At 43.0% G+C, this 13,258-nt stretch overlaps 1 protein-coding gene across 1 annotated transcript in view; it reads left to right on the forward strand.

Moving 5' to 3' along the window:
* Nucleotides 1-64: 64 nt before the first annotated feature.
* ZZEF1 (zinc finger ZZ-type and EF-hand domain containing 1) overlaps nt 65-13,258 on the forward strand; it is a 60,487-nt gene continuing 47,293 nt past the window's right edge. The window contains exons 1-8 of the mRNA XM_075439883.1: nt 65-590; nt 4,663-4,807; nt 5,918-6,112; nt 7,032-7,203; nt 7,887-8,086; nt 9,134-9,344; nt 10,826-10,942; nt 11,179-11,357. Coding sequence (XP_075295998.1) covers nt 228-590; nt 4,663-4,807; nt 5,918-6,112; nt 7,032-7,203; nt 7,887-8,086; nt 9,134-9,344; nt 10,826-10,942; nt 11,179-11,357 — 1,582 coding nt within the window. The 5' untranslated portion in view covers nt 65-227. The remainder of the gene's footprint in view (nt 591-4,662; nt 4,808-5,917; nt 6,113-7,031; nt 7,204-7,886; nt 8,087-9,133; nt 9,345-10,825; nt 10,943-11,178; nt 11,358-13,258) is intronic.

Below are 13,258 nucleotides of genomic sequence, written 5' to 3' on the forward strand. Positions count from 1 at the left end.
GCGAGTGTCGTGCGTCGCGGCCTCACGCGCCTTTCCGGGGCGGGACTTTGCGGCGCCGGGTGTCGCTTGGCGGCAGTGTGGCGCGGCCGCCGGCGGCCGGGCGCTGACAGGAGCGGCGGGCCGGGAAGTTGCTGACTAAGCCGGGCCGGGCGGAGCCGGGCGGAGAAGCGGGAGGAAGGAGGAGCGGCTCTGCCCAGCGTCGGAGCCTTCGGGAGGGAGGGGGGCTCATGGGGACGGCGGCGAGCCACAGCAGCGAGGAGGAGGAGGAGGGCGCCGAGGAAGGCATGGAGGGGGCCGCCGCCGCGCCTCAGCCCGGCCCTCCCTTCCCGCCCGGCGCCGCCGCCAGCCCGGCGCCGCCGCTGCCGCCGGCCGAGGTGCTGCTGGACCAGGCCCGGCTGCGGGAGGCCACGGCGCGGCTGCGGGAGTCGGCGCTGCCCGAGTCGCTGGTGTCGCGACACCACAGCACGCTGGTGCGCTGGCTGGAGGAGCGCCTCAGCCGCGGCGACGAGGCCGTCAGCCTGGAGCAGTTCTGCGAGGTGCTGGAGAGCGTCTCCCGCCTGGCCGCCGGCTCCCGCGGGGAGAGCGAGGAGGTGAGGGGCGGCCGGAGGCCTCTGCCCGGGCCGAGAGCCGGCAGGGAAATGAAACAACCCCGAGGGCCTCCGGAAAGCTCTGCCTGCCCGGGGGGGGGTCGGCCCCGGGCCCCTGGCGGGGGCTCCGAGCGGCGTGGCCGGTGGGACGGCCGTGGGGAGCCCGGTGGGCCCTGCCCGGTGGCTGGGGCGAGGCCGGGCCGGGGGGCTCTGCAGCAGGGTTAGGAGAGGGGCTGCCGCTCCGGGTAGCCGGGCTGTCCGCCGAGAGATGTCATTTGTTGAATTTCTCCCTGTTTTCTGTGGTCGTGCTCAGCAGCTGCTTGTGAATGAAATGGTTCTTTACAACAGTGTTTCTGCTGTGGCTGCCACTCGTGCCGCTGGTGGTAGCGCAGGTCGGAGATTCTGTACCAGTAATTCCTCTGAGCCACTTCGCAGCGATATCAGCAAGTCGAAGTCTACCGGGCATAATTTTATTGCTGCTTTTCAAAATCAACAGTGAAGTCGTAAATTATCTCGTTGGTATCCCATTGCTTACTGTAAAGTGAGAGTTATGGAAAACTTGTACAAAAATGATGTAACAGAGTTTCCCCCTCCACAGACAGAAAGTCTTAAGGTGAGGTTTTAATGGTAGGAGACAGTACGGTTTCCTTTCTGCTGTGGGGTGGGATGTGGGGAACTTAACGTCTAGAACATTTAAGCTTTAGTTCTACCCTGCAGCTGTCATTTAAAATGCAGGGGAATACCCAGCTGAGAAAGTGGTTGTGTCTGAATTTCTTACTGCACACAGTTCCTGCGTCTCACCGGTGACTCTCTTCTGTCTTTGTGTTGCTTCCGAGTGTGCTAGGATAACTCAGTAAACTGTTAAATCACACATACGCTCCATGAAATCAGTGCTGACATATAAAAGATTATTTTTGTTGTACAGATAGGTGTGGTTGTACCAGACTTTTTAGTAGCTTGCTAAAATACTGCCTCCATTTCCAGTTCCTTTACGAGAGCCAGTAAAGAACACTTCTTCATTTGTAATGACAGTAAGAGTGAAATTAGTGCATTGGGTTCTTTCTGTAGTACAAACAACTGAGCTTTGCAGGCTGCAGAAATATTTTGAGAATTGTCTGTATTGCACATCCCCTTCTGCATGAAGGATATAGGGATTGCTGTATTGTGGTTTTTTTTTTTCTTGCTCTTGGGAGTGGGAAAAAAACTGGTCGAAGGCTTTGTCGTGGTACGGATACGAGGTCACGTCTAGTCTGGCCTGTGAAGTTGGGATGTTGGGAGCTGTGTGGAAAACCTTGATGTCATTGTTTCTATAACTGGCTCTAAGCCATGGGCTGTAGTATTGTAGGTTTCCAGGATGTATTTTACACTGATGAGAAGTTAGTTTGTGGGTGGCCGGTCAATAGGTTTCACTTCTTAATGTTTGCAGAGTCCTGTGTGACATAGACTTAAGTTTTGATCTGCCCATGAAGTTTTTCCGTTCCCGATGTGGGGCTTGTGAGTACATACTTTGAACTTATGGGCAAAATGAACCTCTGTTTAAATGCAAAAATGTGCTTTCTAAATAAATTGAACCTCTGAATCCTTTTTTATTCATTACTGCTTTAGCAGCTATCATGTAATGCATCTAAATTCCACTTGAAACATTAATGCTTCGGTTCTACTGAGAGCAAAGGATGACATACAGAGTTTTCTGAAGTCACACTTTAGATCTTCTGTCATGCTGTCCGATCCCTGAGCTGCCTGTGAGGCGAGGGGGTGATTTTTCCACATGCTGTGTTTGCTAGGCAGTTTGCCTTAGCCCGTATTTCCCGGGAAGGATGTTTCTTTTATCTTTCTTCACATTCAGGGTTGAACTGGGTAGGAAGTGTGTGGGCTTAAAGCTGTTGTTTGGGAGCAGAATGCAGCTGGGTTGTGGTGATGGTGCTACTGCATTTATATCATGTCCCAGTCAAGAACACAGCTCAAAAGCTCTGAGTACAGGTTTGCATACCCGGGTTTTTTTCCTCCCTTTTTTTGCTTATGCCCCCATTGCACAGCTTGTCTGAACAGTGGAAATTGTGTATGTTTTGTGTCAAATACTGCGTTTAAGTTTCAGTGAACAGTCAAAAATTACTTCTAGAGTTTTAGGGTCTGTGCAATCTCCTGAGACCATAGTTTAAAAATAAAATAACAAAATACTGCATGAAGATGCAAATAAAAGCATGTATGTGGTAATCTCTCCTTGCATGAAAGCACAAGAAATTAGGTGTAAGGCGGCTGTCAGCAGATCCAGCCTTGTTGGTGTGCGTGTGGTTTGTTGTCACTAGCAATGTCACAAAACGTGCTTGCTTGTTCACTTCATATTTTACTAACTGCATAGTTTGACCTCAAATGTGAGGATAAAAAGTCACAATGGCAAGAATGACGTGGTACGAAACTGTGCATTAAGTTATTTTGGCAACTGAGTTATCTTTGTTACAATTAATCTGTATTGTTGTCCTCAAGCAAAAGTCTTAGGGTTTGTTTTTGCTCTGGTATCTACCTGATGCCCAGCACCAGTCACCTGTACCAGCTGTGGTACCTTTGGGATGCCCGGCACCAGTCCTCTTTGCTACTAAGAATAATTTTTTTAAGTGTGATCATTTTCAGCATGGGTTCCGCTGTGTGTTTAACAAGAGCTTATAAAAAGGCGAAGCTAAAATTCAGCTCTGTGCCGCAGAAGTGCCGTTGGAGCTTCAGTCAGCTAAAATACGTCGTTTCGCTTCTGTAGTCTTCTGAGGACTTTGCTCTCATTTAGGTGGTGTAATTATGTCATGGTTAATTGGCAGGTTATTTTGATCTAATCATTTTGGATTATTTCTCTCTAGCATGGTGCTTTTAATGGTACATCAGGTTTGATAATCAGGTAGGAAACCCAGAGATTCAAGGAGAAGCTTCCTCCTGAACAGCCATGGCTTCTTCACACTGTCAGCCGCTTGTGAGAGGATCCGTTCTTAGAGGCCAGATCTGCTGGGCTGCGTAGCTGAACCTGAAATACCAAGGTCGGGGCCGGGAGATGGAAGTCTTGCTTGTGAAGAAATCTCTTTTGCAAGCACATTCCCAATTTGTATGAAAAATAAGGATGTTCTTGAAATTTTGTGTTTCTTTTGGTGGATGCTCATTTTTTTGGAGCAATTAAACAGGAGTTTGTTTTAAAAATTAAGTAAGTTTGTGAACATATCACTAGTTTTTTTGTTTTTAATACTAGTGTGTCCCTGTCTCATGAGTTCTATGAAATGTCTAATTAAAAAATTTACATTTATGAGTTTGGTTCTGCTTGGTTCTGAAAAAAAAGTCTTGGACCTTTGTTAGTACCCCAATGTGACGTGCATAGCTGCAGAAATTACTTCTTATACATGCTCAACACAATTTTTAATGTAAAAGTTCATATTAAGGTCAAAGTTAATAAAGTTGGCAATGGTTCACTTCAGTAAGAAAAAATGTCTTACAGGCTTCTAACTCTCTCCATTAATTTCCACAGACACTTTGACAAACTATTTTAAACTGATATTTAGTGTAGGTGGGCAGTATATGGAAGGAAATACACATTTTAGAAAGTGTCCTTAGAACCAGTTTCTTTTTTTTTCTTAAATAAAGAAAATATTTCAAACCTGAAAGAATTTGAGTGAATGCAGCATGAGGTGGATGCAGCAGTATCGAGTAATGGAAGGTATGGCTTTTAGAGCTAACTCACTCTTTTTAATGGAAAAGATTTTTAATGTTCTTTTGTGAGCACCTTCCTCATAGTCAGAGATGGCAGGTGGATGGATACTGCTGATTCACTGGTACAGATGACGTGCTGTCTCCACCTAAGCGTAACTACAGTTGACTTGCATAGGAAGGCAGCGCAAATGCCTTAAAACTTGCTCTAAAGGCTGCAGATTTCCAGCCAGGCTGTTTCCTGTTGTCATGAATTCAATACCACGGAAAGTGGATTATTTTGATTTTTATTTAGTGGCATTATAATGCTTGCTGCTGCGGTTTCTATGAAATATCTTGAATTTCTGCTTGAAGAAAATGCACTGAAATAAATTTTATTTTTTTTTTTCCTCTTCAGGCCTTTGCACAATTTGATGCTGAAGGAGATGGCACCGTAGATGTGGAGAATATGCTGGAGGCTCTGAAGAATTGTAGTGGGGCGAATCTTCAAGGGGAGCTTAGCCATGTAATCAGGCAACTGCAGGCTTGTTCACTAGTTCCAGGTATGAGAACAGAGGGATAAAACAAAAGGTTTCCCAAGTCCTGCCCTGCATAAGGAGAGCTGCTTCAATAAATTGCTTTAATAGTGTTGTTTGTTGTAATCTTCTCAAAAACATAATGCAAGTCATTCTCGCTTCTCTAGGATTAAATGAGTGAAGTTGCTGCAAATTTAAAATTTCCCATAATTACGTCCAGCTAAATTGCTTTCATAAATAATCCATATTTTATACTCTGTGTGACTGAGGAGCTGCTTTTCCTTGTTTGGTTTATCTCACAGACAGAAAACAGTTCCTTGCAAAATTTTGGTGAGTGCCTAACTAACGCCTTGGTAACTGGAGGAATAAATCCTCCATTGAGTCTGTTTCAGGTGATGAGTCATATACTGTATTATTATACTGTTACTTAGCATCAGAAATGCTGGTAAAACATAATTCACATTTTATAGCGTGTAGTTGGGAAAGTGTCAGTTTCCAGAATTTGGTTTCTGGGATACGTATCGGTTACTGGCTTTGCTTCCAAGCTTTTGATGGTAAGTGGCTGAAGGGGATTTGCCTGAGCGGATCAGACAAGAAGTGTTAGAATTGGCTGGTAGGTAAGTCAGAGGGCAGTACTTGTGGGGTAGTATTCTGTGCATCTAAATGCTCTGTGATTGAGCACCACTGTTCAGGGGCTGAAATTTCTTACGCAGTTGATGGAAAGAATTCGGTGCCTCTTTGGGAATAATCCACAATGCCGAAGTGAGAGGCTTAGCGTAGCTCGACGCGGGTGATGCGAGTACATCAGCTCATTAGCCAAGCAACATCTCTTTCACCTAGATATTGAAGGAGTTTGGGACTTTGGGAACAGCAAAATAAGCATAAGAACGAAGATTTCTGGTAATCGTTTTGAACACTTTCCTTCAGGCATTTCAAGTAACTGGCAGGAATATTTGCACCTTGCACAGTCCTGCTGTAAAGGTTGCAAACTTGAGCTACTTCATATGGTGGAGCGTAGTTGCAGTATCGGCTCCCGTGCTTAATTTGGATTTACCTAGTAATAAAATGTAGAGGGGGTAATTGTGACTTGGTCAAGTCAGATGTTGCAACAAAGATGGAAATAATGTCTCTTTCTAGGTTTTATTGATATATTTTCCGAATCAAAAGAGCGTCTTGGTCTCCATGCTTCCATGATACTGAGATTCTTGCACCGGAATCGGATTTCTAGTACGGCCATCCCTTACCCAGTGTTGGAGTACTTCAACAATATCTGTACTATGCGTTCTTCTGTATTGAAAGATTCTTTAGATCGACTTCTCCTAAAAGAGAGAGGTATGTGATGTCTGTCTTTGTTTTCAGGATGGTAGTGTAACCATAACTTGAAGATAAAATAAATGCCTTTCTTTTCTGGTTAATCTTTAACCTTTAGCAGACATGGCTTTTTATGAAGATGGTCTGCATGTTTCTGTGGGTTGTTTTAGGTTTTTTGAGGCACGTAAGTTGACTTTCTAACTGCCTAGTAATCCGAGTAACAGACTTGGATGTTTTTCATCTTTCTCCTGACCTGTTTCAGAACGATGATTACTAATTTGCAGTATTCTCTATTCAGTCAAATATCTCTGTCTGTTGCTGGTCTCTACTAGTTCCTGGAAACTTAGTTTCCATGCAAAGGTGAACATTTTCTGAAGCTGACTGTTCAGTATTAAAAAACGACCTGTTGTTTTGGGGTGGGGGTAGTGAGTCTTTTATTGTGTTTCACATGGGACTGTCCTGGTAGTCTCCCTAGAGGGAGGGCTCTTCACAGCTTGTATTGATATTTTCAGATCTCTGCACTTCTCTTGCAGCAGATTAAGTTACTCGGGGAAACAGTCTGTTTTGTCCCTTCCCTGGAATAGCTGAATTGAGGTTTTGTCCATCGTATTTTACCTTTTCCTCTCATCGGTTTGTTTTTTGGCATAATAGTAATAAAGCACTGATGAGGCCAGTAATGAAAGGAAAGGAGGAGGTAAAGGCTGTTGAACTCCAAGCAAAGTGGGGGTTTTCAAACTGCGAGAGGTAGATTGAGTTTATTGTGATTCCATCTGAAATGAAACTTTGCTGTCTTCTAGGTTCTGTCAGAAACACTTCCTCAGTAGCTGAGTTCTGTGCCAACAAGTTAATTTATATGAGATAAAAATTGTAAAGGTTTAATAATTTAATAATTCTCAAAAACAAGCAGAAGAATGTTATGGGTGGTTTATTTTCTTTGCAGAATACCCCAGTGACTTGAATGGTAATCAGGAGTTGGACAAACTGAAGTCTGTCACAAAGTGCTATACTCACATAGAAACCTCATCCAATTCCGCTGATATTGACAAGATGACAAATGGAGAAACTACGTCCTTCTGGCAGTCGGATGGGAGTGCTCGCTCACATTGGATACGGTGAGCGACACTGCAATATACAGCAGAATTTTGGGGTAGTTAGTCCATAGGTTTTACAGCCAGTGGTGTGTAGTTGAAAAAAAAATTGTGGCATTAACGAGTGACAGGTGAGTATAGTTGAGAGCAGAAGTCTTAAACTCTGCTTAAAGTTGAAAGGCCGAATCACGAAGTAGAAGTGTTCGCCTGTAAAATGCAGGCATCTTCCATGGTGACAGATACCCTTGTTTGGTAGCTAAGCTTTCCAAACTGTGTTATGGGTGCAGTGGTTAGTACTTGAATAGAAGTGCTTTGCCACTGTTGAAAAAGTTAGTGCTCCGTGGAACAGAAGTGTTCAGTGGTTTTTCGGTAGTATGTATAGAATGTATACTTTTTAGAAAGAGGAAATCTCATCTTGGTCATTATTGACAACTGCATTTTTATTCCTGAGGAATGAATTCTCAGTTGAAAAGCTGAACAACAGAAAATTGTACATTCTCACTATGAGAGGTGACTGTCTTAAGTCAATTCCAGTTTTCTAACTCGTCTATCACGATGTGGGGTTGGCAACACTATGAAGCACTGTGTAATTTCCAATGGCTTTATTTGTGTTTGTAGAGGTGGAAACTGAGTGAAGCTTAGCTAAAAGTGAAGCACTTGACTTATTTTCTGTTCTCAACATCTGTTTTATCTTCTTTGCTTTGCAGTTTAAAGATGAAGCCAGATGTTGTTTTGAGACATCTGTCCATTGCGGTGGCAGCTAATGACCAGAGTTACATGCCACAGCAGGTTACAGTGGCAGTGGGAAGGAATGCCAGCAGTCTTCAGGAGGTCCGAGATGTTCACATTCCAAGCAATATCACTGGCTACGTAACACTGTTGGAAAACGCTAACATTAGTCAGATGTGTGAGTCAATAAAGATACCATTGGTATATTGTTTTGCTGCTTTTTGGAAGGTGAAAGGTTGGGTAGATCGTAAAATGATGTGTTGAAATGTCAGTCAGTAGAGCAGAAACTTTCGACTTCAACCTTGGGCTAGAGAAATTGTTTTTATTATAGTTTAATTTCTAGCCTGTAAGAGAGTGTTCTGAGTCATTCTCGCAGCATCTGTCTGACTTGGGCTAAGGGTTGAAGAGCTAGAATGACTAAAGGTGCAGTTTTAGCCTCTCAGTTTTGTGATAAATTGCACTGGGCATTTTTAAAATATCTTTGCTTGCAGAGTGAAGGCGTATGTTGGATAATAGTATCTAGCAAAAAATCTGCTTCTGAGCACCTTTTTTTTTTAGGAGCAAAACTGAAGTTGGTCAGCTGATTTTTGTAAAGCAGGTTTTATGCTAAAGAGTTTTAAGCGGTGTTATTTTTAAGTCTGGTAGATCTGTGGGTGCTATATTGGAGCAATCAGAAAGCTGCTTCTTCCTAAGATGGTTTCTTCAGCTTCAGGAATTTTGTCCCTTCGGCTCAGATAGATGCTTTTCACTAAGCTGAACTTTCACTGCCACAGAAGCGGTCAGTGAGGATGATGTTCCTCAAAAGTAACTCGGCAATGTTAGCTATGCAAAATGGTGAAAATTTTTATGTAACCTAAAAATTTGCATTTAGGCTTTACTCTTTTTCCCTATCTTCTTCACTGCCACTCCCGAGATGCTTCCTATGTGTGTAGGTAAAGAGGTGCTGGTGAAATAATCTATAAGCTATTTTCTACGTTGAGGGTCTTTTACTACTTTTTTTCCTAATTTCTAGCTGTACAGTATGTAGCGGATCACCCAGGCCATTCAAAGGCTGAATTTTCCAAATCATAGGGTGCACGGTGAACTATATGTGGGAGTACTGTTACATATCTGCTGCTAGTTTTCGAAGAGGTTTTGCAGTATTTATGGGTTTGAATATCTGGATTCTTCTAGATCTAATCCAGCAGAAGATATGGGAAAAAAATTCTATATTGTGTTTTGACAGATGTACAGATAAACATCAAGCGTTGCCTTAGCGATGGATGCGACACTAGAATCCATGGACTCAGGGCGGTTGGTTATCAAAGAGTTAAGAAGGTGGGCGTCTCTGTGTGCGATGCTTCAGCTATCTGGTACTGGTCTCTGCTGACCTCTCTGGTAACAGCTTCCATGGAAACAAATCCAGCATTCGTTCATACTATTTTACAAAATACTCAGTAAGTACCAAACTTCCATGGTGTGTGATTTTTTTTTTTTTTTTAAATACTTCCAGCTTTAGCAAACTGTTCTATGTTGTGTAACTGCTTTCCACTTCCTCCATTAAGGTGTTTAAACATCCTTTTAGCTATCACACTGTTTAAATTTTGATATTTCTCTTTTATTTATTTACACAAGTGTAATTCTCCCAGCAACTGTATCTAATCTAGCTGTTAGGCCGTGACTGAATGACTGAACGGACATTGCAAAATACGTTCTTTTTTTTTTTTTTTACCTCTCTTTTGACTTGTAATAATTTCAAGAAGCCTAAAATGAATTAGTTTTTGTTGTTAATTTTATTGATTACAAATATTGGACACCTTCCACCTATGATTGGAGCTTAAATTAGCTTAATTTTCAGCAAATTTTTGCATATGTAATGCCTTGTCATGCGTGACATGCGGATATAGACAGGTATATGCAGTGTCGCTGTGCAGACGTTTGCTTGTGGTGATTGACTGTTTGCTGTGCAGCATTTCCTTGTTTGACTGCCAGACGCTTCTGCTTGATGACTTGAAGGATTGGAATCCTAATAAAATTGCTACACACCCACATGAACTTTTATACAGCTTAGTTAGCGTAATGCCACCATGCTAAAGAGCACTGCTGTCATTAGGTTAGTGAATACTGTAGGCTCATATCCATTAAGCCTATCTTTTAATTGGGGTAATCTATGAAACCTCTTTAAAGTTCAGATAACTTTATAGGTGCTTATGCCTGAGGAACGTTCATAGTTGCAAGCTTTACTAAAACTGAGAGCCCTCAGTTTTGCTACAGTTCAGATTTTTTTAGAAATATAACATGAATACTGAGCTAATAAAGCCCAGAGAAGTTACAATGGAGAAATCTTGACTAAAAATAGGCTTTCAGGAATTACAAACTCAGTGTTTGGAGTTATAAAGCAAAAACCCAAACTTTAGTATTGAACAGAAGGACTTTGAAACTGCTGAAGAATTCCTGTGTTCAGGCGTTGTTAGATTATCTTTGGAAAACAAACAAAGTACTGATCTGAACTAACAAATTTCTCTCTTGGTTTCTGTAATTGTTCTGCAAGAATTTAAAAGCGATTTTCTCTTTATGAACGGGCTCTTGCTCAATTCTAGAACTATTTAAAATGAAGCAGTACTTGGACACTAAGCAATTTATAGTGCTGCCACAGATTTAGTTCAAAATACCTTGATTTATTTGTCTTAATAAATCTGAGATTATGAGACTGAGATTCAAGATTACTTAGCAGTCATTGAACTGTCCCCACCTAGAATGTAATACTGTTTTTACTTTCTGAGCATTCTCTGTGTAAATAGATTTTCTGCATTCAGAATCTATTTGTAGAGACCTACTCATAAAAAGCGTGAAGATTCAAATACCTAATTAATTTTAGAAGGCTGTTTTCTCTCATTCTGTCTGCTGTTCTGATCTTATGTTCTGTCCTTTTTACTAGGAAAGCACTGCAACACATGCCGCCTCTATCCCTAACACCGGGCTCCACAGAATTTTCGAGCTTCTTATCTCCAAATGTTTTGGAAGAAGTTGATAGCTTCCTTATAAGAATAACAAGGTGAGATTGTGTTGATGTATTTTGATGTAGTGGAAAATGGTTTAGAAGAATTGGTATAACAAACGTATCTCGTTTTTAGTCACCCGTTCTTTTTGAGTATCTTCAGAAATTCAAAGACATTAAGAAACAGGCACCTTAGATTTTTTTTTTTTCCATGTGAGCATTATTTGTCTTTATTTAAAAACAGAAGTGTCCTGAGTTTTCTTTTCATGCTGTTGTTTTTTTTCCCTCCCTAGTTGTTGCACTACTCCAGAGGTTGAACTTACACTCTTGGCCTTTGCCTTAGCCAGGGGAAGTGTTGCTAAAGTGATAAGTTCACTTTGTACAATCACCGATCATCTGGACACTCCATACAAGGCTTCGTCCCTTATCGCTTCCATGGCAACAGTCAGACAGAACCTGCTGTATAAATATGGTAAATGAATAATTGTTGGATCCTTTACATACTTAAGACAATATGCAGCCTTGAGTTGTTTTACTTGTTCTGCTGGGGTTTAAAAATATAGAAGACTTCTAAGTTAACAACTCTTGCCGAGAAGATGCAGCCTGCAAAGCTAAACCGCCCTAAAAGTTGGTGATCAGATCAGCTTTCTGTGGTCAAAGAGTTGAACCAGGTAGCGTTTTAGTAGGCGTGGTGGTGATGGGTTGACACTTGGACTTGATGATCTTAGAGGTCTTTTCCAATCTTAATGATTCTGTGATCCAGAGGGAGAAAACATGAACTTTGTAGATAGTGGCCCTTATATCAAGATGGTGATAGTGTTTGTATTGTATAAAAGGCAAATGACATCAAGTAGTTTTATTCTTCCAATAACACACTTTTTTGTATGCTTAGCCTCCGGAAGTGGTCTCTCTTGCAAACGTGCACAAATTTAAGATACGTTTTAAATGTAACATCATTAGCATCTATTTACACTTCTTTTATTTTCACTCTTTGTGGTGGGTTGACCCCGGCTGGACACCAGGTGCTCACCAAGGCTGTGCTACCACTCCTTCTCCTCAGCTGGACAGAGGAGAGAAAATGTACCGAAAGGCTTCTGGGTTGAGATAAAGACAGGGAGAGATCACTCGCCGATTACCATCATAGGCAAAACAGACTCAACTTGGGGAAATTGATTTATTGTCAATCAAATCACAGTAGGATAATGAGAAATAAAAGCAAATCTTAAAACACCTTCCCCCACCTCTCCCTCCTTCCCGGGCTCAACTTCACTTCTGATTTTTTTCTCCCTCGTCCCCCTGAGCGGCGCAGGGGGACAGGGAATGGGGGTTACAGTCAGTTCATCACACGTTGTCTCTGCCGCTCCTTCCTCCTCAGGGGGAGGACTCCTCACACTCTGTCCCTCCTCCAGCGTGAGGGCCCTCTTACGGGAGACAGTTCTCCACAGACTCCTCCAACATGAATCCTTCCCATGGGGTGCAGTCCTTCAGGAACAGGCTGCTCCAGCATGGGTCCCCACGGGGTCACAAGCCCTGCCAGCAAACCTGCTCCGGCACGGGCTCCTCTCCTCACGGTGCCACAGGTCCTGGCAGCAGCCTGCTCCAGCGCGGGTTCCCCATGGGGTCACAGCCTCCTTCAGGCATCCCCCTGCTCCGGCGTGGGGTCCCTTCCACAGGCTACAGGTGGAGATCTGCTCCCCCGTGGGCCTCCATGGCTGCAGGGTCACAGCCTGCCTCACCGTGGTCTTCATCATGGGCTGCAGGGAACCTCTGCTTCAGCGCCTGGAGCACCTCCTCTCCCACCTTCTTCAGTGACCTTGGGGTCTGCAGAGTTGTTCCTCTCATGTAGTCTTGCTCATATCTTTGGCTGCAGTTTTTTTTCCCCTTTCTTAAATACATTGTCCTAGAGGCGCTACCACTGTCGCTGATGGGCTTGGCCTTAGCCAGTGGCGGATTCATCTTGGAGCTGGCTGGCATTGGCTCTGTCAGACATAAGGGGAAGCTTCTGGTGGCTTCTCGCAGAAGCTGCCCCTGTAGCCCCCCTGCTACCAAAACCTTGCCACGCAAACCCAATACACTTTATAAATTAATCTGAGTATGTCATCAGTGTAGAGCTGTGCATGGTCTGACATGACAGCAGGATTTTGCTGTATCGACTGTACTTGTTTGATAAATCTGTATTTTTCTCAGGTGTCAGCTTCTGAGATTATCATTAGTCTCTCATGAAGAATTTTCCCTTTGCCTTTTAGTGTGTGTTTTGTCAGGGAGTCTTGGCTTGTGCCAAAGAATGCATTAATTATTTTATATTCATAGTATCAGTATTTAGTTTCAAAAGTTTTGAAAATTGCTTTGTTTTTCCCAGAGTAGCTGCTGCTT

The sequence above is a fragment of the Opisthocomus hoazin genome, chromosome 20 (assembly GCF_030867145.1).
Source record: "Opisthocomus hoazin isolate bOpiHoa1 chromosome 20, bOpiHoa1.hap1, whole genome shotgun sequence".
Lineage (NCBI taxonomy): Eukaryota > Metazoa > Chordata > Aves > Opisthocomiformes > Opisthocomidae > Opisthocomus > Opisthocomus hoazin.